This window comes from Ranitomeya variabilis, chromosome 6 (assembly GCF_051348905.1).
Source record: "Ranitomeya variabilis isolate aRanVar5 chromosome 6, aRanVar5.hap1, whole genome shotgun sequence".
Classification (NCBI taxonomy): domain Eukaryota; kingdom Metazoa; phylum Chordata; class Amphibia; order Anura; family Dendrobatidae; genus Ranitomeya; species Ranitomeya variabilis.
Genome location: NC_135237.1, coordinates 331,790,691 through 331,817,099, shown reverse-complemented (window position 1 = coordinate 331,817,099; position 26,409 = coordinate 331,790,691). Strand labels below are relative to the sequence as shown.

Sequence of the window (26,409 nt, the reverse complement as noted above, 5' to 3'; positions counted from 1 at the left end):
AAGACAATACAAAGGTGACATCAACCCCACAAATATGACTCCCTGGATATTTTCCAGAAACAAGCAGTAATGGATGTTGCAGAGTGAAAATACAAATATGCCATTGTGGTGCCAGTACATTGTGCCCAGCTTGTAGGTCTACAGGTATGCACATCGTAAATTAATTGGGCTCTCCTCGTTACAGTAATGCCAAACATGTGGAAGCTATGTTGACAGAAAAATAAAACAGTTATGGGTTTTTAGAGGCAAGGTAGGATAATACAAAAGTGAAAAAAAAAACAATAGCCATGTTTCCAAAGAGTTAAAGCTAGCATGCAGCTTCATCCTAAAATTCCATTACAACAATGCTGGTGCTGTTGTTCTCAATGGGTGATTGTTGTGCCAAGCGACAGCTGGTCAATATTTCATCATAACGGATGAAAAAGTAGACACTGCAGACAGTCAGCATCTATTGCAGCAGTCTCATGATACAACCATCTTTTTATTTTCTGTGGGGCACTGTATTGATTAAGAGTTTTCCAGTAGAGGTCATCACTTTAAAGGGAATCTGCCACCACGTTTTTGCTATGTAAGCTGACAGCAGCATGATGCAGGGGTTGAGACCTTGAATAAAGTGATGGGTCACTCACTTTTCTGCATGCTGTTTTTGAGACAATCCAAGTTTTCTCTGATGCAAATCTATCAGTGCTGAAGAAAGCTGAGCCCTGTATAACGCCGCCCATACCACTGATCGGTCACTTCCTATGTTCACTTTGCATGCACAGAAAGCTGCTAATCAGCAGTGGGGGCGGGGCTTGAAAAGAGCAGCAGGACTAGGAGACACTAGACTTGTAGTCCTGTAGTGATAACATCCTGCTGCTAAGACACTTCTTTTATTGAAACCTTAACACACATCCTAGTAAGGGACACATTGCTTGAATCAGGCTCTCAGCCCCTACATCCTGCTGCTCTTGGATTTCATAACAAAATATTGATGGCAGATTCCCTTTAAGAGTAAACAGAGTTTCGGAAGCCGACTGATGTGCTCTTCTGCACGTGAAGGTGGAGTCTATTCCTAGTATACTTCTCTAGGTTTACCCAGCATCAAAACCACAGAATTCCAATAACAGTACACCATATTACAGAAATTTGCAAATCCCGTTCCAAACCTCTGACGTAAATAGTGATTGTAAACCAGCAAAACGGTATTGGAATTCTAAATGTTACGCTGTTATATTATACATAAGGCAAGAAAGGCAGAACGGCATACTAGTACCAATGGAGATGAGAAAAATCTGCTGATGACAGACCTCTGCAGTACTGACAGCCTATGTACAACTAATAAAAGGAGGATTTCTTATACGTGAAGGGCTGTACGATCAGCAATAACTTGGAAAGGAAAGGCATTCCTGGCAGCACCATCTAATGGGCATATCGAAAGGCAATGTTTACAAATTCAGAACTAATGTGAGATGATTAGGAATCGCGTTTTAATAAGTCAAATGTCCCAAGTTCCTGTTTCAAACTTCACTCACTGCTAACATTTCCATTAGCATGATAATAACCAGTTAAACTATAATTCTCACATTTTATTGCTTTGCCATCAAACTTCTGACAGGGAACAATTAATTGAGACTAGTCTCAAAAGGCATATGAATGACACACAGTAATCTGTTACTAAGCAGCTAACAAACGCTAATGAGGCTTGGATTGGAAATCAATGTCACAACACTATTTTGGTTCAATGAAACAGAAAATGTAAGGTGTATGATCAATTTCCTTCACCTTTGTCACACGGTGACATGAGGATGTAACGATCTGCTTCACCAATGAGGGGAGACCTCTTTGATCAATCTGCGTCGAGTAATTTGCAGAATAATTATGGCGGTCATTTAAAGATTCTACTAAAACCACTAATGGCAAATCTAAAAGTGAGAAAATAATAAGAGGCTCGATTTATGGTCAATACGCTCATAAAAGACAGTTTATATAGTCAGCCCGCTCTCTTTACTGCCCTGGTACTATGATACTGCCATTCTCCCCAAGCGGGTCAATTCTCTGCAATTTCATTCAGAAGCTTCGCTCAAATTAATTTCCATGGTGGGAAGAAGACATCTAGGTAGTCTAGAGATGTGGGGAAGAATTCATCATCAGAGGCATTATTTGTCATATCACTAGAGCAATTTCAGATAAAATTACCAAAAGACGTATGAGGAATAGTACATTTGTAGTACGGGTAACTGTTTCTATTTGTAAGTGGGAAAAGCACTCATGTTACACCTCCTTTTACCTGGAGTGAAATTGTAGCGAAACATGAATCCTAAATCTATCAGAAATCTTCAAGAAAATCTATCAGTAAAATCAATTCCCCCTAAAAAACGTATTAATGGATATGCAGGTCTTTAAAATGTAAATCCTTCAACACTTTTATATCACCTATCTGTTGCTGCATTCCTGAGAAATTAGCCTTTTAATTAAAGAGGACCACATTTTTCATGATGGAATGGACACACAATGTAATTATGGCTGCAAAGCGGAATAAAATATATATATTTTTTTTAATTTTTCTGTATGAGTTACTATCTGATAATACCCACTTTGATTTAACAAAAGTTAACTTACAGTGCCTACAAGTAGTATTCAACCCCCTGCAGATTTAGCAGGTTTACACATTTGGAATTAACTTGGCATTGTGACATTTGGACTGTAGATCAGCCTGGAAGTGTGAAATGCACTGCAGCAAAAAAGAATGTTATTTCTTTGTTCATTTTTTTTTTAAATTGTGAAAAGTTTTTTCAGAGGGTCATTTATTATTCAGCCCCTCAACCCCCCAGAATTCTGTTTGGTTCCCCTAAAGTATTAAAAAGTAGTTCAGGCACAAAGAACAATGAGCTTCACATGTTTGGATTAATTATCTCTTTTTCCAGCCTTTTCTGACTATTTAAGACCCTCCCCAAACTTGTGAACAGCACTCAAACATGGTCAACATGGGAAAGACAAAGGAGCATTCCAAGGCCATCAGAGACAAGATCGTGGAGGGTCACAAGGCTGGCAAGGGGTACAAAACCCTTTCCAAGGAGTTGGGCCTACCTGACTCCACTGTTGGGAGCTTCATCCGGAAGTGGAAGGCTTATGGAACTACTGTTAGCCTTCCACGGCCTGGACAGCCTTTGAAAGTTTCCTCCCGTGCCGAGGCCAGGCTTGTCCGAAGAGTCAAAGCTAACCCAAGGACAACAAGGAAGGAGCTCCGGGAAGATCTCATGGCAGTGGGGACATTGGTTTCAGTCAATACCATAAGTAACGTACTCCACCGCAATGGTCTCCGTTCCAGACGAGCCCGTAAGGTACCTTTACTTTCAAAGCGTCATGTCAAGGCTCGTCTACAGTTTGCTCATGATCACTTGGAGGACTCTGAGACTGACTGGTTCAAGGTTCTCTGGTCTGATGAGACCAAGATCGAGATCTTTGGTGCCAACCACACACGTGACGTTTGGAGACTGGATGGCACTGCATACGACCCCAAGAATACCATCCCTACAGTCAAGCATGGTTGTGGCAGCATCATGCTGTGGGGCTGTTTCTCAGCCAAGGGACCTGGCCATCTGGTCCGCATCCATGGGAAGATGGATAGCACGGCCTACCTGGAGATTTTGGCCAAGAACCTCCGCTCCTCCATCAAGGATCTTAAGATGGGTCGTCATTTCATCTTCCAACAAGACAACGACCCAAAGCACACAGCCAAGAAAACCAAGGCCTGGTTCAAGAGGCAAAAAATCAAGGTGTTGCAGTGGCCTAGTCAGTCTCCTGACCTTAACCCAATTGAAAACTTGTGGAAGGAGCTCAAGATTAAAGTCCACATGAGACACCCAAAGAACCTAGATAACTTGGAGAAGATCTGCATGGAGGAGTGGGCCAAGATAACTCCAGAGACCTGTGCCGGCCTGATCAGGTCTTATAAAAAACGATTATTAGCTGTAATTGCAAACAAAGGTTATTCCACAAAATATTAAACCTAGGGGTTGAAGAATAATTGACCCACACTTTTATGTTTAAAATTTATAAAAATTTAACTGAGCAACAAAACTTTTTGGTTTGTAAGATTTATGCATCTGTTAATAAATCCTGCTCTTGTTTGAAGTTTGAAGGCTCTAACTTATTTGCATCTTATTAAACCTGCTAAATCTGCAGGGGGTTGAATACTACTTGTAGGCACTGTATTAGGTGCTCTTCAGATACTAATACATGATGTGTATAGCTGAAAATTAAAATAAAATGGTGAAAGGTACTCTTTAATACGCAAATGAGGCATTAAGTGCTCTGGGTGTGACAGAGCACTTCCAGAGTACCTCCCTTCCTAGGTTACATTTCTGTCCAGCACCAGCCTCTTTAGATTGATTGATAGCTCTCTTCTGTAGTTCCTTGACTGGTGCCTGACGTCATACAGAAAGTAAGCTATCAATCAATCTAAAGAGGCTAGTGTTGGGAAGGGAAACAAGCTCAGGAAGCAGATGCTAGGGCAGTACTCTGTCATACCACGATCAATAAGCCCCCAATTCATTACAGCGACTACACCAGAATTCTATAAATCGCTTTGAAATGCTAAAAGATTTTGCGATTTTTGTCATTTTCACAACACTTTTGTAAAGCTCCACCAAAATTGCGCTCACTGCGGTGATGTCACGATCATGTGATCATCACATGGTCCTGGTCAAATACCTGGGTAGGAGAGACAGTCTGGGTGTGTGTTGGGAGAAGGAACACTCCCACATGGCTCCAGGAGGACATTGCTAGGTGTCTGCAGGAGAAACCTGCACAGAAATGACTCTGTTACACTTTATTGGTTTTGTTTTCCATTAAGCCCGGAAGGTTCTGCTTCTGTTTTCTGAACCCTGCCTTGCGGTATGCTGACTTAAATAAACCAGCAGGTCTTTCACTATCTAAGTGTTTCTGTGTCTACCTGAGGAAGCAGCAAAGCGTGTCAACCCCTTACATCACATATTGAATGATTTCAATTTTATAACATTATATTTTTCTTAGCTGCTTTTACCTTATTCCATAATGGATAGGCATCGATTCATCTTATAAATCCATATTGAATGGAGCCGGTTCAATTTTTATTGATACTGACCATTTTTGATAGATAAGGTTTGGTTGCATTCGCCTTACTACTGGGTATACATCACTTCCATTTCTAATACCATATTAGAAGGGTTGTGTGTTTTGTTTATACACTACGTCTATTGACGGTTACTCCATCTATTCATTTTAGCACCTTTATACTATTTAATTATGTTTATCAAAATCCATATCGGATGGGATCCAGCTTACAACATAATAGTATATTATATTTGGCTTCCTTAACCTCATCACTCCTGGGCGAGTTTACATTTTTTCTTTCCATTCGTTAACAGGGCTATTAAAGGCGCATGAAGCCTAATTAAGTCAGCTGTCATATACTAGAAAAGATGTGGGCTCCGCGTGCTTGCCAGCCCGCATCAAATTCAGGGACAAGATATATGACTGTCCCTGACATATATAAATGTACATCGTGAAGAGGTTAAAGGGAATCTGTAAGCAGGATTTCACACTCCAAACTATTCATATACACATGTAGCTTTTTACGAGACCAATCCAGCAATACCTTTATATGGCCAGTGCTTTCTTTCATTACTGAGAGATCAGCCTTTGAATTTATATGCAAATGGGGCTGTACAACTATTTGTAGATCTGAAACCTGTCACTCCAGCTCTATTCTCCGCCCAGAGCCACCTCCTTCTGCTTAACTCACAGCTCCTTTGCCTGAAGTCACACATTATTGAGCTATCAGTCAAGCAGAAAGAGGTAATGCTGGCAAAAAACAGAGCTGGAGTGACAAAAGCTTCAGAACTACAAATAGGTCTTCAGTCTTATTTTCATATCAATTCAAATGCTGATTTCTCAGTAACAGAGGAACGGGCCGACCATGTAAAGGTATGGCTGGACTTGTCTTTGAAAGCGCTATATGCATATATAAATAGTTCGGGGGTGAAAACCTGCTGGCAGGTTCCCTTAAACCTTATCTCATATTGGATGGGTATGGAAATTTTAAAATTCCTTACTGGAAGGAGCGTGTTCTATTTCTATTGATACCATCAATGTCCCATAAGCAAATTGACCTCCCTATATATCCCTGGCACAACTTACTGTATTCTATTCCTTTATTGGAAGGTTTGGTTTCTATTTTTTTACAATTGTCACATATTAGTGATTTTTCCAATCCCTTTTCTAGAAGTGTTGGGCTTAATTGCAATCATTTGCATTAGATATTTGAGGGCCAGTGCTTACATCTAACAAGGCAATGTTCCCCTAAAAAAATGTTATACTGAGTAATATACAGTATTTACTAATTGTTGATCCTATACCATACTTTATGGTTCTCTCCCACTTTCTTGATTTTAAACCATTTCTAATTTGGCTTTTGTGCAATGTATGTGTTTCTACTGTAAGTGCAACCACTTATGTACAAATAAAGTATTGTACTTTTTGTTTCTTGTTGCAATTGGTGCATCATTTCCTTTGTCTGAAGCTTAGGCTACTTTCACACTAGCGTCGGGCTCGTCCCGTCGCGGTGCGTCGGGCCGAGGTTCCCGACGCTAGCGTTGTCTCCGCCGCACAACGGGGGCAGCGGATGCATTTTTCCAGCGCATCCGCTGCCCCATTGTGAGGTGCGGGGAAGTGGGGGGAGGTGGGGGCGGAGTTCCGGCCGCGCATGCGCGGTCAGAAAAAGCGGACCGTCGGGAGCAAAAAACGTTACATGTAACGTTTTTTGCTCCCGACGGTCCGCCACAGCACGGCGCAACCGTCGCACGACGGTTGCGACGTGTGTCATTGCGTCGCAAATGCGTCGCTAATGTTAGTCAATGCAGAAAAAACGCACCCTGCAAGCACTTTTGCAGGATGCGTTTTTTCGGCAAAACGACGCATTGCGACGTAATGCAGTTAACGCTAGTGTGAAAGTAGCCTTACCGTATATTGTTTACACATACTGGGAGGTCTGTCATTACTTTGACACTTTCCATATGTAAGAAAGTGCTGATACATTTACTAAGATACACTAACCTAATAATTAACTAGTTGTTAATGTACATGAAATGAAGACGAGATGGGACTGGCTACCATACATTATGCCACCCCACACTATAATTCTGGGATGACTGGTGTGACGTTGCCTCTTCATGGCATTGTCTATGTGGTCTACAGACCAATTTTAAGCTATCATTGTGCTGAAGATAAAAGCAGGACTCATTGCTGAAGAGGATTGACAAGACCATTCCAGCCTCTGGTCTCCATCTGGAGACCACAGCCACTGATGACCTGCAGAGCTCACACTTCTCCCAGAAGGAACATTTTTGTCGGCGGTGGTCCGGGACGTGAGCATATGCTGATTTTTTTTTTTACATTGGGTAGTATTGCATTTAAAAAGGGATTGGCCAAATAGTGGAAAACCCCTTTAATAAATAAGTGGACTTTGAAAAGTTTACACGCTCATGTATTCAAATCAGACATTATATATGTCACTTTAATCTCTATGGCACTTTAGGAATTTTTATACATAAATCCTAATGCAATCCTAATTGGTTTGGCAATGTTTATTTGAGTTTGGTTTCTCCTATTTACAGTTGCATCCTGAATTGAATTGTTGCTTCAAAAAGGCTCAGTACATAAAGCTGAAAATATCACATCCATGGGCTGCTTTTTTTGGACTATGTTGTGAAGGGTTTTCATAAAAAGCCTTCACCCATCATCCATAAAGACTTGTGCTGCTCTCAATTTTCATATATTTATGTGTCTATATATACAGGGTGGGCCATTTATATGGATACACCTAAATAAAATGGGAATGGTCGGTGATATCAACTTCCTGTTTGTGGCACATTAGTATATGGGAGGGGGAATCTTTTCAAGATGGGTGGTGACAATGGCGGCCATTTTGGATACAACTTTATTTTTTCCAATGGGAAGAGGGTCATGTGACACCTCAAACTTATTGAGAATTTCACAAGAAAAACAATGGTGTGCTTGGTTTTAACGTAACTTTATTCTTTCATGAGTTATTTACAAGTTTATGACCACTTAGAAAATGTGTTCAAAGTGCTGCCCATTGTGTTGGATTCTCAATACAACCCTCTTCTCCCACTCTTGACACACTGATAGCAACACTGCAGAAGAAATGCTAGCACAGGCTTCCAGTATCCGTTGTTTCAGATGCTGCACATCTCGTATCTTCGCAGCATAGACAATTGCCTTGAGATGACCCCAAAGATAAAAGTCTAAGGGGGTCAGATCAGGAGACCTTGGTGGCCATTCAACTGGCCCAAGACGACCAATCCACTTTCCAGGAAACTGTTCATGGCACGTTCCCATGAGTTTTTCCAGCAAGATGGTGCACCACCACATTATGGGTGTCAGGGCCGAGAATTCCTACATGAACAGTTTTCTGGAAAGTGGATTGGTCATCTTGGGCCAGTTGAATGACCACCAAGGTCTCCCGATCTGACCCCCTTAGACTTTTATCTTTGGGGTCATCTGAAGGCAATTGTCTATGCTGTGAAGATACAAGATGTGCAATATCTGAAACAACAGATACTGGAAGCCTGTGCTAGCATTTCTTCTGCAGTGTTGCTATCAGTGTGTCAAGAGTGGGAGAAGAGGGTTGTATTGACAATCCAACACAATGGGCAGCACTTTGAGCACATTTTATAAGTGGTCATAAACTTGTAAATAACTCATGAAAGAATAAAGTTACATTAAAATCAAGCACACCATTGTTTTTCATGTGAAATTCTCAATACGTTTGATGTGTCACATGACCCTCATTGAATTGGAAAAAATAAAATTGGATGCAAAATGGCCAACTTCAAAATGGCCGCCATGGTCACCACCCATCTTGAAAAGTTTCCCCCCTCCCATATACTAATGTGCCACAAACAGGAAGTTGATATCACCAACCGTTTCCATTTTATTTAGGTATATCCATATAAATGGCCCACCCTGTATTCATTACTACAGTAATATGCCCAATACGCGAATTCCCACAGTTAAGATATGCCCTCTCTGTTATAACTGGTGGGTGTCTGCTCTACAGATCTTAAAAATAATTATGTCTACTGATGGGAAAACTCATTTAGGCTACTATCACAAACACTATTTTGTGGGGGTATTTTCTGTGTTCTAGTTTAATGAAAAAAATGAAAGTGATAAAAGTTTACATTGGCAGAGCACAGCGATTTTCTGCAGTGGTGATGAGAGCTGTCAACGTTACGTCACTGCTACAGCCAGATCACCGGACAGGAGCAGCGCTAGACCCGGGGTTGGGGCAGAGTGAGTGGCTGCGCTGTATATTATTTTACAGAAATACAAGCGTTTGGGGTTCACTATTTTTTAAAGTGTAAAACCCCTTTAAACTCTTCCCCCACATTGAATGTAACAGTGTGTTCTATTTTGCTGTGTATTTGCACAAATGTATGTACTGATGCGTCCTAGTGATTATACAGGCGCAGGACCTGTGCCTGCACAATTGTCACTGTGAGCTTGGATTCACTGATAGCAGAGTTCCTGCTGAAACAGCCTGGGCTGTTTCCTGCACTGTTCCTACCTGTTTAACCCTTTCAATAATGACCTCTGAGTCTGCCAGCCACGGTGGCCTGTTAGAACATGCCATAAAATGGGTCTAAAAGGCGTTTTGTCAGTGTCACACTGACAGCTGTAATGCATTGCAATGCATGGGTATTGAAATGTGTTAGAGCAGGGATAAGGCAGATAAAAATTAAAGTACCATAGGGAGACTACGTAAAAAAAAAAGTAAAAAACAAACTAAGAAAGACATCAAAAAGTATTACGCTAGTAAATATTGAGATTTTATGTAAAATCAAAAAACAAACAAAAAAATACACATTTGTTATCACAACTGGACAAAACATTAGATACAACCAGATCAAAAATTCTTATGTAAATAGAGATGATGTCCCTGAAAACGTCATCTTCACGGATGATTGAAAAAGCTAAGCTCTCAGAGTATAGCCATACATAAAACAATTTTTTATTCTATAAAAAAAATCGTAATATAAAGGGATCAAACATTATGTACACCAAACTAGTATCAATAAAATCTTAAACTCGCCCATCAAAAAACACGCCCTCACATAACTCTGTCAGTAAGAACATGGCAAAATTAAAGCTCTCAAAATATGGTGATGCAAAAAATGTGTGTGGTACTAAGGAAATGTATAAAAAAGACCATTATAAATCTGGTATCGCTGTAATCATACGGATTTGAGGAATAAAGTAATCTAAGCACTTATACAGCATGAGGAACAGCGTAGAAAATAAATAAAAGCGATTCTTGAACTGCTGTTAATTCATTCTTTCAGCCTCCCAAAGATTGCAGTAAGGTTCGCGCATATTCATCCTCTACGCTGAGCGATTGCAGTGAGGTTTGCCTGTAAATCTCTAAAATACGTGATTCAGACAAAACCCCAAATGGGAGATTCTCTATAATGAGGCAGATGGAGGCTCTGGGCTTCGTCTGGTCTATGATCCAGTGGTGTCAATGTTTTTAGACGAACACAAAAGCATAGTCCACCACTATTTTGTGCACCTCTGAAAAGACTGACACCACTGAACAGAGGCCAGGCGGAGATCAGAGATACTCTGCTGCCTCATACATCTGCTGCCTCATTATAGTGAATGGATACATCGGGTGTTTCATCTGAATCTGTATTTCGGAGATGTAGAAAGACACCCCGGAGTAAATGGTCAGTGAAGATCACAGAGTAAATGTGAACCTGGTCTTAAAGGTGTTCCAAAATGCCACCAATAAAAGCTTCATCTCAACCCACAAAAACAAGTCCCCACTCAGTTCCATCATCTGTGAACAGAAATATAGGGGGTGTCCACATTACTGGTAGTTCAAAGGCTCTGGAAAAGCGACATGGCTCTCCTAAAAGAAATCCAGCAGCATCTGCGCTCCCAAATCCAAATGCTCCCCTTCTTCTGAGCTACTTAGCCAACATGTTTGATAACACTATAGCTAGGAGAGCCTACATAATTTACGGGGAGCATATCTTCAGAACCATAACATTGGGCAGACTGTACTGGGCACTACAATGGCATATTAGTAATTTTCACTATGCAACATCCAATGCAAGAGCACAAGAAGAGGATTCAAAGACCTTCAAAAATTAGAAAAAACAGCAAAACAAGGCAGAGATGCTTACCTGCCTAGGCCTCCAAACAAATGCACTATCAGGATGCAGTGGACCCATGTGGTTAAGGGCTGTCCCACACGTCCAGATAATTCCGGTACCGGAATAAATCGGTACCGGAGTTATCCGTGTCCGTGTGCCTGGGAACTCACGGAGGCCATACCTGCGGCACACGTGTGCCGCCCGTATGGCGAGTGGGTACCACACGGAGCGTGTGGTACCCACTCTGCATGGTGCTGAAGCTGCGATTCATATCATCCCTGCAGCAACGTTTGCTGCAGGGAAAATATGAAGAATAGTGTTTAAAATAAAGATCCATGTGTCCGCCGCCCCCCCACCCCCTGTGCGCCCCCCCCGCTGGTCAGAAAATACTCACCCGGATCCCCCGTCGGCAGTCGCTCCTTCCTGGTCTGGCCGCGGCTTACTGTATGCGGTCACGTGGGGCCGCTCATTTACACTCATGAATAGGCGGCTCCGCCCCTATTGGAGGTGGAGCCACATATTCATGAGTGTAATCGGCCGCATACAGTAGAGAAGCCGCGGCCAGACCAGGAAGGAGCGACTGCCGACGGGGGATCCGGGTGAGTATTTTCTGACCAGCGGGGGGGGCGCACAGGGGGTGGGGGGGCGGCGGACACATGGATCTTTATTTTAAACACTATCATTCATATTTTCTCTGTAGCAAACGCTGCTACAGGGAACATATGAATGGCGGCTTCAGCACCATGTGGGGGGGGACAGCGCTTACTGTAGCGCTGTCTCCGGCACGCCACACGGACCCCAGACGGAGAATGTCCGTGTGAGGTCCGTGTTTTACACGGACCCATTGACTCTATTGGGTCCGTGTAATCCGTGCGCTCCCACGAACACTGACATGTCTCCGTGTTTGGCACACGGAGACACGGTCCGCACACGGTCCGCACAAAATCAATGACATCTGAACAGATGCATTGATTTTTATGGGTCTACGTGTGTCAGTGTCTCCGGTACGGGAGGAAACTGTCACCTCACGTACCGGAGCCACTGACGTGTGAAACCGGCCTAAGATGGAGACAACACAGGTTTTTTCAGGCACAACTGCACCCTGAAAAAAAATGCAAAAAACACATAAAAAAAAATAATAATTTATGTGAGGTATTAGTTTATATTTGGGCCAAAATACGTGAGCTCGTAACCCGCATCAAGGGTCCCCACGCTTACGAGTCCTAATTCTAAATAGCAAGAGCACAAGAAGAGGATTCAAAGAGGCCTCCAACCAAATGCACTATCAGGATGCAGTGGACCCATGTGGTTAAGATGGAGACAACGCAGGTCCTGATAGTGCATTTGTTTGGAGGCCTAGGCAGGTAAGCATCGCTGCCTTGTTTTGCTGTTTTTTCTAATTTTTGGAGGATCTTTGAATCCTCTTCTTGTGCTCTTGCTATTTAGAATTAGGACTCGTAAGCGTGGGGACCCTTGACGCGGGTTACGAGCTCACGTATTTTGGCCAAAATATAAGCTAATACCTCACATAAATGAATTATTTTTTTTTATGTGTTTTTTGCACTTTTTTTTCGGGGTGCAGTTGGGCCCATTTTTGTCTTGTAAACTGTGGTGTCTGTTCACATGGGGTGCATTTGGTTAGCGCTGGGCAGGCCCGCCTGATCTAATAGAAGGGTGTCACTACTAGGCTTGCCTGGATGCTGTGCATCTCCATTGTGTGAACAGCGCCACATACAAGTCTTTTATGTGCAGCAATGTGCCAAGCAGCCACCCCCTCCATTAATTTGGTAGGTTGTGAGTGGCTGCTTCATCGGTTATGCTGCACCTGTGTTTTTTCTACCACATGGGTCCACTGCATCCTGAGAGTGCATTTGTTTGGAGGCCTAGGCAGGTAAGCATCTCTGCCTTGTTTTGCTGTTTTTTCTAACATCCAATGCAAGAAACACCCAAGGAGTTAAAGTCGCCACTAAATCCGTAGATGAATTCCCAGATTCCCAGGGTGTACGTATTTTACAAACTTATACCATATATTGGGTATTTCCAAGTTCAGAAGTTGTATATCAAATTATGGGGTCATTTTTGCCTATTTCCTTTTGTGAAAATGTTAAATCTTTGGTGTAAACAACATTTTAGTGGTAAAAATGTAATTATTCTTTCTTCACTGCCCAATGGTATTAAATTCTGTGAGGCACATGTGGTGTTAATATGATCACTGCACCCCTAGATGGATTCACTAAGGGATGCAGTTTCTAAAATGGGGTCTCTTATGTTTTTTTTTTGCTGTTCTGGCACCTCAGGGGTTCTGCCAATGTGACATGGCACCCTCAAACCATTCCAGCAAAATCTGAACTCCAACATAGAGATCCTTCCCTGCTGAGCTTTGCCTGAAAAGTAGTTTCCAACCACATATGGGGTATCGGCATACTCAGGAGCAATTGTACAACAAATTATTGAGTCCAGTTTCTCCTTTTACCCTTGTGAAAATAAAAAATTTGGGACTAAAGCGCTATTTCAGAAAAAAATGTAATTTTTGATTAATTTCATCCAATTTGCATTAATCCCTGTGAAGCACCTAAAGCGTTAACGTTTCTGAATTTGGTTTTGAATATGATGAGAAGGAAGATTTTAAAACGGGGTCTTGTTTGTGTGTTTTCTGTCACATAGGCCTCTCAAAGTCACTTCAAAAGTGAAATGGTCCCTAAGAAAAATAGGTTTTGGAAATTTCATTGAAAAATTGCTGCTAAAACGTTTAACCCTTCTAACAACCTAACAAACAAAAAGCAAATGAAGCTGATGTAAAGTCGACAAGTGGTAAATGTTATTCTTAACTTCTCTGTACAGCACGACTATGGTGCAAAAATGTTAAGTTCAAAAATTGCAACATTTTATTTTTGGCCATTATTTTTGATATTTTCATAAACACAATTCATATCAACCAGAAATTACTACCACCATCAATTGCAATGTGTCAAGAAAAAAAAAAAAACAATCTCAAAATCGCTGGGATATGAAGAATTTCAAAGATATTACCACATAAAGTGACACTGGTTGGAATTTAAAACTTTGTCCTGGTCAGAGAGGTGAAAATAGGCTTCGGCAGGAAGGGGCTAACCTAAATATTTCCTACTTTTTGCACACAAGAATTGCTTTTAATCAGCAAAAAAGTGTAGGGAATGTAAATGAATAGCTGTATAACATGATTCCACTCTTCACAGACACTAAATGGAGCCTATAGAAGAGCTGGAACCACCAACAACCTAGCTCTATGTTTCCAGAGGAGCAATGCGTGGCCTAGAAGTCTCCGGACACTGGCATGTCACTCTCCACAAGGAGAGACGTTACCCTAGATGTCAGCATTATGTGCCTACACTAAGGTGAAGAACAGAGACATAGGTAGCCAAGCAAGCTTTGCACTAAGTACAGTGTTCCATGGAGGTAAAAGGATGTGGATCTTAACAGATCAGACATTTTATGATACTGAAAACTGGTTTTCCCATACGTTTTAGTAATGAAACAACAATTCTAGCCAATTCTATCCTGGTTTTCCTTTATTTGTAGTTCACTGTGCAGGAAAAATGACATTTAAGGCCGGTTTCACACATCCGTCATTGCCTGTTCAAGTATGGACCGCAACTCAACAGCCTATGAGGCCACTGAGATAGGATCAGTAGACACGCGGCCCACCCAGACATCGCAAACCGGACAGTGAATGTATGCTATGTGACAATACTGCCATAGAATCATTCTGTGGGTCAGTATCGGTTTTTATGTTTTACAACTTGTTTTTCTGTCAATGGAGCTAAATGTAGGATAAGCTGTATATTTAGTTTGGGGCCATTTTGCCGTACATGGGACTATTCATTCTTTTAATGGAGTTTACCTTTAATAGTGTTTAACGTGTGGGATAAGGAATGTGATATTTTATTTGTGTGGACAGTCATGGCCATAAGATACATGTTTGGAGATAGCAGATAAAGATTGGAGTGATTCAGAACCCCGATCTCCAGCAGTTGGACACCCACAACCTTCTGAAGAGGGGACAACTTCCAATGTTGAGAATACGGTACCTCTTTAAAAGTCGGCATGTTCTATAATACAAGACATGAAAAGCAATAACAACTAAGTTCAGAAGGTTCCTTACCAGAAATTCTGTTACTGACTGTGGAATACCATTTCCAGCAAGGCTGTGAATTTTTCAGTATGGATCTCCTGACTTCAGAACAAGGCCTGAAACGCACCAAAGAAAGAATCAGCTCCATCTGCAATCATGTTCTATACCTGCACACATGTCCTGTAACTAGAGGGAGAGTGCGGCCTCATGTAGGATAGCCCATACAGCCAGCCGTCAGAATCCGGGACACAATATTCCTCTACACTGAGTGCGGTATTGTGCAGATTACACACTTACAAATATACATTTTCTAATTTAACTGCATGTATTTCTCAGTTATTTCTCCAGCATGTGTATTCAGTTGTGACTGATTGTATAGTGATCCCACTGTACCACTCAGGCCTCATTCACACATTCATGTTTAAACACATATGTGAAAAAATGGTATTGGTGTCATCAGGGTGTCCCATTTATCATCAGTGTATGGTCCGCATGTCATCAGTGTATGGTCCGCGTGTCATGTCCGCATGTCATCAGTGTATGGTCTGTGTGTCATCAGCGTATGGTCCGTGTGTCCGTTTTTACCATCAGTGTATGGTCAGCGTGTCATCAGTATATGGTCCGCATGTCATCAGTGTATGGTCGGCGTGTCATGTCTGCATGTCATCAGTGTATGGTCTGTGTGTCATCAGCGTATGGTCCGTGTGTCCGTTTTTACCATCAGTGTATGGTCAGCGTGTCATCAGTGTATGGTCGGCGTGTCATGTCTGCATGTCATCAGTGTATGGTCAGCGTGTCATCAGTGTATGGTCCGCGTGTCATCAGTGTATGGTCCGCGTGTCATCAGCGTATGGTCCGTGTGTCCGTTTTTATCATCAGTGTATGGTCCGCGTGTCATCAGTGTATGGTCCGCGTGTCATCAGTGTATGGTCCGCGTGTCATCAGTGTATGGTCCGCGTGTCATCAGTGTATGGTCCGCGTGTCATCAGTATATGGTCCGCGTGTCATCAGTGTATGGTCCGCGTGTCATCAGTGTATGGTCCGCGTGTCATAAGTGTTTGGTCTGTGTGTCCGTTTTTACCATCAATGTATGGTCTGCATGTCATCAGTATATGGTCGGCCTGTCCGTGTTTACTATCAGTGTTTTTCAAAAATGCATAAATAAATAAATGAATTAAATAAGGGTAAGATCACACAGGACGTTTTTGCTGCATATTTTTGTTGCTTTTTTATGCTAATTTTCAGCTGCTTTTTACAGTACCAGCAAAGCCTATGAGATTTCAGAAATCTCATGCACACACATTGGTTTTTTGTTTGATCAGTATTTTGTGCTTTGCTGCGTTTTTTTGGACATAGAGCATGTCACTTCTTTCAGCATTTTTGCTGCGTTTTTTCACCCATTGACTTGAATGGGTGTTGAAAAAAATGCAGCAAAAACGCAGGTATCATTATTTGCTGCGTTTTTGCTGCTGAAAATCCAAGGAAATTAGCTTGGACAAAAAGAAAAAAAAGCGCACAAAAAAACGCACCAAATACGCAACACAAAACGCACCAAAAACGCACCTAAACCTGCGTTTTTGATGCAGCTTCTTTCCTGCCAAGATGATCAGGTTTTGCTGCAAAAACTCCCTGTGTGAACTTACCCTAAAGCTTCTCCTATCCATGTCCTGTACATGTTTTTCATAGACCCAAAGACTTGTTTAGGCACTTTTCATAGATACAGAGAAAAAAGGGAAATGCCTCAGTAAGTTTTGCATGGACACATGGTCGATCAAAAAACAGACATGTGAATAGCATTATAGGCTATAATGGGTACAGTCCTGCTCATCGCATAATCTACTATATAATTCTCTAAGGGTCACTTCCATCTTTCTTTCTGTCTGTCACGGATATATTCATTGGTCGCGGCCTCTGTCTGTCATGGAAATCCAAGTCACTGATTGGTCGCGGCAAAACAGCCACGACCAATCAGCGACGGGCACAGTCCGGCGGCAAAATGGCCGCTCCTTCCTCCCCGCAGTCAGTGCCCGCTCCATAATCCCCTCCAGTCAGCGCTCACACAGGGTTAATGGCAGCGGTAACGGACCGCATTATGCCGTGGGTAACACACTCCGTTAACGCTGCTATTAACCCTGTGTGACCAACTTTTTACTATTGATGCTGCGTATGCAACATCAATAGTAAAAAGATCTAATGTTGATCCAGGGAACTAGTCTGATTGCCGTATGTGGAGTCGGGAAGGAATTTTTTTCCCCATGGTGGAGTTACTCTTTGCCACATGGGGTTTTTTTGCCTTCCCCTGGATCAACATGTTAGGGCATGTTAGGTTAGGCTATGGGTTGAACTAGATGGACTTACAGTCTTCCTTCAACCTTAATAACTATGTAACTATGTAACTATGTAACTATGTAATGTTAAAAATAATAATTAAAAAAAAAATCGTTATATACTCACCGTCCGTTGGCCCCTCGGATCCACAACAGGCTTTCCCCGCTCCTCGCGACGCTCCGGTGACCGCTCTATGCATTGCGATCTCGCGAGATGATGACATAGCGGTCTCACGAGACCGCTACGTCATCATCTCGCGAGACCGCAATGCACTCTTGGGACCGGAGCGCGCGAGGACCATCGGTAAACGTTTTGCCTGGATCCGGGGGCTCTGGAAGGTGAGTATATAACTATTTTTTATTTTAATTCTTTTTTTAAACAGGGATATGATGCCCACATTGCTATATACTACTGGGCTGTGCAATATACTACATGGGCTGTGCAATATACTACGTGGGCTGCGCAATATACTACGTGGGCTGCGCAATATACTACGTGGGCTGCGCAATATACTACGTGGGCTGCGCAATATACTACGTGGGCTGCGCAATATACTACGTGGGCTGGGCAATATACTACGTGGGCTGGGCAATATACTACGTGGGCTGGGCAATATACTACGTGGGCTGGGCAATATACTGCGTGGACTGTGCTATATACTGCGTGGGCTGTGCTATATACTGCGTGGGCTGTGCTATATACTACGTGGGCTGTGCTATATACTACGTGGGCTCTGCAATATACTGCTTGGGCTGTGCTATATACTGCGTGGGCTGTGCTATATACTGCGTGGGCTGTGCTATATACTGCGTGGGCTGTGCAATATACTGCGTGGCTGTGCAATATACTGCGTGGGCTGTGCAATATACTGCGGGGGCTGTGCAATATACTGCGTGGGCTGTGCTATATACTGTGTGGGCTGTGCAATATACTACATGGGCTGTGCTATATACTACGTGGGCTGTGCTATATACTACGTGGGCTGTGCAATGTACTACGTGGGCTGTGCAATGTACTACGTGGGCTGCGCAATGTACTACGTGGGCTGCGCAATGTACTACGTGGGCTGCGCAATGTACTACGTGGGCTGTGCAATGTACTACGTGGGCTGTGCAATGTACTACGTGGGCTGTGCAATGTACTACATGGCTGTGTTATACACTACATGGCTGTGTTATACACTACATGGGCTGTTATACACTACGTGGGCTGTGTTATACACTACGTGGCCTGTGTTATATACTGCGTGTGTGGGCTGTTATATACTACGTGGCTGTGTTATATGCTATGTGGGCTGTTATACACTCTGTGGGCTGTGCTATATTCTCCGTGGCTGTGCTATTTACTACGTGGGCTGTTATATACTACGCGGCTGTGCTATATACTACGTGGGCTGTGCAATATACTACATGGCTGTGTTATACACTACATGGCTGTGTTAAACACTACGTGGGCTGTTATACACTCCGTGGGCTGTGCAATATACTACGTGGCTGTGCTATTTACTATGTGGGCTGTTATATACTACGTGGCTGTGCTATATACTACGTGGCCGGCCGCGAACAATCAGCGACACGCGCAGTCCATTCGCTAATTGGTCGCGGCCGGCCGAATCCTGTGTATTCAATGTATTATTCTAAAATCTTCATAAATAAACTACATACATATTCTAGAATACCCGATGCGTTACAATCGGGCTACCATCTAGTAGTACATAATGTGGAATATCTCCTGAAAAAAATGAATCAAGTGAAACAGTTTTTTTGTATAGCGCACTTCTTTTAAATACAAAAGAGCAAATGATAAACAACAATTTAAAACAAAAAACAATGGGAGGGAAAAATAGAAAACCTAAAGCTTGTTGTGACACTGGTATTGGCATATTTTACATTAAATTAGTATTAAAGCACATTTTCACTCTCCTGTGGTAAATCACAAATGAGAATCACCTCTGATTAATTGTCGGTGCCCATGTGACATGAATTAGCCAATGAATAATGACTTCAGTGTTTTAAATACCATATTATAGGTCCTATTCCTTTGTCACAATGGTGAAGGAGCTGTCTGAGTACATCAGAACTGCTATTATTAGCAAATTCAAGACTTCCAAAGGGAAAAAGGCAATTTTCAAAGACCTTGGTATCCCAGTTTCAACAGAGCACAATGTTATAAAAATGTTTGCCAAGCATGAAAAAGTCAAGAACCTCCCTCGACATGGCTGAAAGAGGAAAATTGACAAAAGATGTCTTCGAAGGTTGAAGCCAACTGTGTAAAAAACACCACGTCAAACAGCCAAAGACCTGAAGGCCAACCATCCTGTAACAGTCTGGGGTCATGGTTTCAACAAGTCCCATACGCCGCACACTAAACCACGCAGAGCTTTATGGGCGGAGACCAAGGAAGGAACCATTGCTGAAGAAAAGATATAAAAAGGAAAGAATGATCTTTGCCAAAGAGTACCTTGACAAACCACAATCCTTCTGGGAAAATGTTCTGTCTATAAATCAAACAAAAATAGGGTTCTTTGGCAATGCAGTGCAACATTATGTTCACACACGGCACAATGAAGCTTATAAGGAAATGAACACCCTACCAACAGTTAAGCATGGTGGAGGATCCATAATGCTGTGGTGTTGCTTTGCTGAGTCTGGTACTGGATGCCCTGACCATATCACAGGAATCATGGAGTCAGAGAATTATCAAGAGTTTTTAGAGCAAAATGTCCTACCCAGTGTAAGAAAACTTGGTTTGAGTTGAAGATCATGAGTCCTCAAGCAAGACAATGACCAAAAGCACACATCCAAAAGTACACAGGAATGGTTGAAAGAAAAAATGGACTGCTTTAAAATGGCCAGCAATGAGTCCTGACCTCAATCCCACAGAAAATCTTTGGGGTGAGCTGAAATCTGCCATTGGAAAAAAGAACCCTGCAAAAATTCAAGAGCTTCAACAAACTGCAAAGGAAAAGGAAAACACGAGCTGAGAAGAAGCGATCATCTTGTAGTGTATAGGCCCCCTTAGGTTGTATAGGTAATCCCAAAAAAATTCCAACAAGTATGTACAAATTGATCTGATCTTTATCAATGAGTGTTATCAAAACATTACATAGAATTGGTGAATTAAATAAAGAAAACCACCAAAGCGTCGCATAGGATAAATCGTACCAGAAGATTAAATTATATCGCAAATGGTTCCTGACCAGCAGATAATAAATTCTGTACATTAGTAGTAAGGTAGGAAACTATGAAAACTAGTGGGGTAAAAACTTACTGATATAACTAACCAGTCTAATGCTCTGCAGGGTAGGTAGTGAACCCTCCCAAATCAGGTACTAAACAGCACACAAGTAACCTGCTTTACAGCACTGGGGTCCTGGGTTCTCTCCATGTTTGCGTGGGTTTCCTCCTGGTTCTCCGGTTTCCTCCCACACTACAAAGACATACTGATGGGGAATCTAGATTATGAGTCCCGATGGGGACAGCGATGATACCTGTAAAGCGATGTGGAATTAATGGCGCTATATAAGCACAGAATAATAAGTAAATAAAAATCAATAATAAGGTAGTAAGGATAACAAGAGAAAAACAAGCAAGGAGAAACGTGTTCCACCACCACCGGGTATGTATGGATATTGTTTGCGCTACCCTGCATTTCTGATTGATTGCCATCATTACCATGACTATCTTCAGGTTATTTGGATATATTGTTCAGTATCTGATAATAGGGGTTCACTTCTTGCATTGTAGAGCAGTGGGCGATTATATTATTTATATTTGTAGGCTTTATAATATCCCACTAGTTTCGCAGCCAAGTGCTCATGTATATACGGAATGGTCAGGAGTCATATGTAATGTAATATAATCTTCTGGACTTGTACTATTTATCCTATGCATGTAATTCTCCCAATTTTATGTAATGTTTTTATTATTATTCGATAATAAAGAGAACATCAATTTGTATATATTTTAGTTGCCCAAATTGTTTTTTGGTTTACATATACAACCTAGGCAGTCATTGGCTATCCCTCCTAAAGGTGCTTGGATACTTATAGGTCGTATTTAGTGATGAGTGAATGTGATTGGATAAGGTGTTATTGGAGCATGCTCGGGTGCTGAGTGACTTCGGAGTGCTCGAAATACATGTTAGCGTCCCAGCGGCTGCATGTCTTGTGGCTGTTCAACATCTGCAACACATGCAGGGATTACCTAACACACAGGCATGAGACATGCAGCCGCGGGGTCTCGAACATATTATTTAAGCACGCCGAAGACACTCGGTTAGCACACCTTCTCCCAGCATGTTCACTCATCACTTGCCACCTTAGGCCAGTTTCACACGTCAGTGTCTCCAGTAGGTGTGGCGACAGTTTTCACAGGTACCAGAGACACTGACACAGGTAGATCCACTCAAGTGAATGGATGTGCACGTGTTCTACAAGCAGACATGTCCGTTTGTTACCATGAGCATGGGCCGCAAAACGTCCCGCACACGTGTACATGTATAACACTCTGGGATGTCATCTGTGTGACGTCCCAGCACCTGAGAAGCAGCGCTACAGTAAGCACTGTTTCCCAGCGACGAGTGCTGAAGATGGCTCTCATTATTCTCCCTTGATCAGCGCAAGCAGGGGAGAATGATGAGAGTTGTATTTAATTGAGAACAATGACAGCAGACGGCGGCTGATGGGACTATTACTACTATCAGCCTACACCTGCTGCTAATAACAGCAAGAGCAGGAGCGGCTGGTGGGAGTATTCATCAATCGACAACTGTGCTGTAAATAATAGAATTATTCTTACCGTTAATTCGGTTTCTAGGAACCTTCCACGACGGCATATGGAGGTTGTCTCTTTGCCCTAATGGGGAACAGGAAACAGAGAGGTTAAAAGGACCTCCCACCTCCCACTTGCCAGTGACTTACAACTGAGACCATAGCACCGGTTTACCTTCTGAATCCCAGAATTAATCCAGGAATATATAGAGGGCGGGAATTAGCGCCGTCGTGGAAGGTTCCTAGAAACCGAATTAACGGTAAGAATAATTCTATTTTCTCTAGTCACCTTCCACGACGGCATATGGAGGAATACCAACTAATTTGATACTAGGGAGGGACAACGGCCTGAAGAACATTGCGGCCGAAGACCAAATCCTTATTGGATAACACATCCAACCTATAATGTTTGGAGAAGGTGTGAAGTGAGGACCACGTAGCTGCCCTGCAGATCTGCTCCGGAGATGCGCCTGCTCTTTCTGCCCAGGAAACTGACGTAGATCTGGTTGAGTGGGCCTTGATTCCTACCGGAGGTATTTTATTTTGAGCAAGGTAGGATTCTGTTATAGCTTTTTTAATCCATGTAGCAATGGTATTTTTGGCTACCTTTTTCCCCTTATTTTGTCCCGAGGAATGGACAAAAAGGTTATGATCAATTCTAAGATCTCGAGTTTGATCCAGGTAATGAAGCAGGATACGACGAACGTCCAGAGTGTTAAATTTCCTTTCCTCTGAGTTTGCAGGTTTGTTGCAAAAGGTAGGTAGAACGATTTCTTGAGAATGATGAAATTCAGAGACCACTTTAGGAAGGAAAGAAGGATCCAGACGGAGTATTATTGAGTCATCTCTAACCAGTAAATAAGGTTCTCTTATTGATAAGGCCTGTAATTCACCCACTCTTCTGGCTGAAGTTATAGCCACCAAAAAAACAGTTTTGTAAGCAAGATTTTGTGGGGAACAGGAAGACAGAGGTTCAAAGGGTGGACCCGTAAGACCTTGAAGTACAATGTTAAGATCCCATGGAGGAACTATGATTTGTTGCCTAGGGTTTATTCTGATTGCTGAGGTCATGAATCTTTTGATCCAGCGATGGCCTGCTAGATCTTGATCGAACATAGAACTGAGCGCAGAAATCTGGACCTTCAGGGTACTGGGTTTCAGGCCCATTTCCAAGCCTTTCTGTAAGAAATCTAATATCTTAGGTATATCCGGCCTGAGAGGGTCTGGAAGAATAGGTAGGCAAAAAGATGAAAACATTTTCCAAATTTTATTGTAAATGGCGTTTGTTACTGGCTTCCTGGATTTTTGTAAGGTGGCTATGACAGGGATTGATAGCCCCTTTGCTCTCAAAACCTGGGCTTCAGAAACCACGCCGCTAAATTCCATTTCTGAGGGTCTGAGTGGAGAACTGGCCCCTGAGAGAGGAGATTGTCTTTTATTGGTAACATAACCGGCCCGTCCACTTGTAGTTGGATGATCAAGTTGAACCAACTTCTTTTGGGCCAAAAAGGAGCAATCAGAATAGTTGGAGTCCCTTCCATCCGAATTTTCCTCAGCACCTTTGCAAGGATTGGGATTGGTGGGAATGCGTAGGCCAGATGAAAGTGCCAATCTTGAACTAGAGCATCCACTGCTCTGGGATTGCCTGTTGGGTTCAGGGAAAAAAATGTTTCGACTTTTGCATTTTGATGGGAGGCAAATAGGTCGACATCCGGGAGACCCCACCTGCTTACTAAAAGATTGAACGTTTGAGGATCCAGACTCCATTCACCCGGGTGGATATCTCGCCGGCTCAGATAATCTGCCTGAATATTGGCAGTACCTTTCAGGTGAGTTGCCGTCAGGGACAGCAAGTGATTTTCGGCCCAAGCAAAGATTCGGGCAGAGACCTTCTTTAGGCTGGCGAATTTTGTGCTGCCCTGGTGTTTGATATGAGCCACCGTGGTCATGTTGTCTGAGTGTATCAGAACATGATGGCCAGAAATCTGACGATCTGCTGCTAAGAGGGCTTCTTCCACCGCTTTGAGTTCCCGGAAATTCGAAGATCTCCCTCTGATCGTCTGGTCCCAGAGACCCTGATAGGGAACATGATTTATCATGGCTCCCCAGCCCCTCTTGCTGGCATCTGCCTTGATTGTAGTTATTGGGGACTGAACCCAACTCACACCTCTGAGAAGATTTTTCAATCTCATCCACCATGTTAAGGATGCTTTCACCCGACCTGGTGTGCGAATCCTTTTGGTCAGTGAGCTGGGATGACCATCCCAATTGTCTAAGACATGGGTTTGAAGAATTCTTGAGTGGGCTTGAGCCCAAGCCACCGACTGAATGCAGGCTGTCATGGAGCCTAACAGCGACATTCCGTCTCGGAGTGTAGGAGATCTCATCTCCTTGTATTTCCTGATCTTTACTACTAATGGTAGTCTGTGATCGTCTGGAAGAAAGGACATTTGTTTTACCGAGTCCAGAACCACTCCTAAAAACTTTCTGGTTTTTGAGGGTTGAAGCTGAGATTTCTTCATATTCGGAATCCAACCCAGAGACTTCAGTATCTCTAATGTTGCTGACACATGGGACTTCAGGGTTGCCTCGGTGGGAGCTACTATCAGCAGATCGTCCAAATAGGGCACTATACAAACCCCTTGTCTCCGGATAAAGGACACTGCCTCTGCCATCACTTTGGAGAACACCCTCGGGGCTGAAAAAATGCCAAATGGGAGGACTCCAAACTGATAGTGCTCCACCCGGTGATTTCCCTGTATCGCAAACCTGAGATATTTTCTGTGTCCCGGGTGGATAGGAATGTGGAAATACGCATCCTTTAGATCGATAGTTGCCATAAAGGAGTGTTGATTTATTAAAGGGATGGATGATTTTACAGACTCCATTTTGAATCTTCGATATTTCACGTACTGATTCAGACCCTTTAAATTTATAATAATCCGAACTTCCCCCGATGGTTTGGGTACCAGGAATAATCGGGAATAATGTCCCAGACCTTGTTCTGACTGTGGAACCGGGGAAATCACGTTTGATCTCAGAAGATCTCTGAGACCCAACGTTAACAAATTGTGATGTCTTGCCGGAAGGGAAGTAATTTTTAGACCCTGAGGGGGGGGGGAGAAATTAACTCGATCAAAAGGCCCTGTGGGAACTGGTGATGTTTTCCCACTGATCCACATATTTTGAGAGTCTTCCCCCCACCGGGTCGGAGTCATTGTTTATCTTGTTGGGATGACTGCTGCTGCTGTTGTTGAGGGACAAAAATATTTTTCCCTCTCCCTTTTGCATAGCTCCACCTGCCGGTCTTGCCTTTACCCCTCGGTTGAGAGGACTGCGACATAGGGGCACGAAAAAACGTTTTTTCGGTTGCTTTTGCTCCGGGAGTGCCTTTTTCTTGTCAGTCGCTTTGTCAAGAATGTCGTCTAATGCTGGGCCAAACACAGTCTCCTTTAAAGGGAATGGCGCACAATTTAGCTTTAGAGGTGATATCGCCACTCCATAGTTTGAGCCAGAGAGCCCTTCTGGCAGAGTTGGAGAGTACTAGAGACCTGGCAGCAATCCTGACGGATTCCAGGGAGGCGTCCGCCAGAAAACCAGTAGCTCTAAGTAGTATAGGAAGTGAATCTAACATTTCACCTCTAGGGGTACCCTGCGATATGTGAGACTCCAGTTTTTCTAGCCAACAGGAGAGGGCCCTGGCTACGCAGGTAGAGGCGATATTAGCCTTCAGGACAGACGTAGAGGATTCCCAAGACTTCTTCAGGAGACTCTCAATCTTCCTGTCCATAGGATCTCTTAATTGCGAAGAGTCCTCAAAAGGGAGTGCCGTTTTTTTGGCGACTCTGGCTACCTGCACGTCAACTTTGGGAATGTCAAGTTTGACAAAATCACCTTCTAGAGGAAATCTATGTTTCATCTCTGAAGACATGCTAAAGCGCTTTTCAGGGAGTTCCCATTCCTGCTCAATCATGTTAACCACATTAGCGTGAACG

General features: G+C 42.8%; 1 protein-coding gene across 2 annotated transcripts in view; it reads right to left on the bottom strand.

Annotated features, from left to right (window-relative positions):
- FARS2 (phenylalanyl-tRNA synthetase 2, mitochondrial) overlaps nucleotides 1-26,409 on the bottom strand; it is a 468,718-nt gene that overhangs the window by 427,953 nt on the left and 14,356 nt on the right. For both annotated transcript variants that reach the window (XM_077269812.1, XM_077269811.1), the window contains exon 2: nucleotides 15,346-15,431. Coding sequence is in view for 1 of the 2 variants with exons in the window: in XM_077269811.1 (XP_077125926.1) it covers nucleotides 15,346-15,431 (86 nt within the window). In the remaining variant the exon portion in view is untranslated. The remainder of the gene's footprint in view (nucleotides 1-15,345; nucleotides 15,432-26,409) is intronic.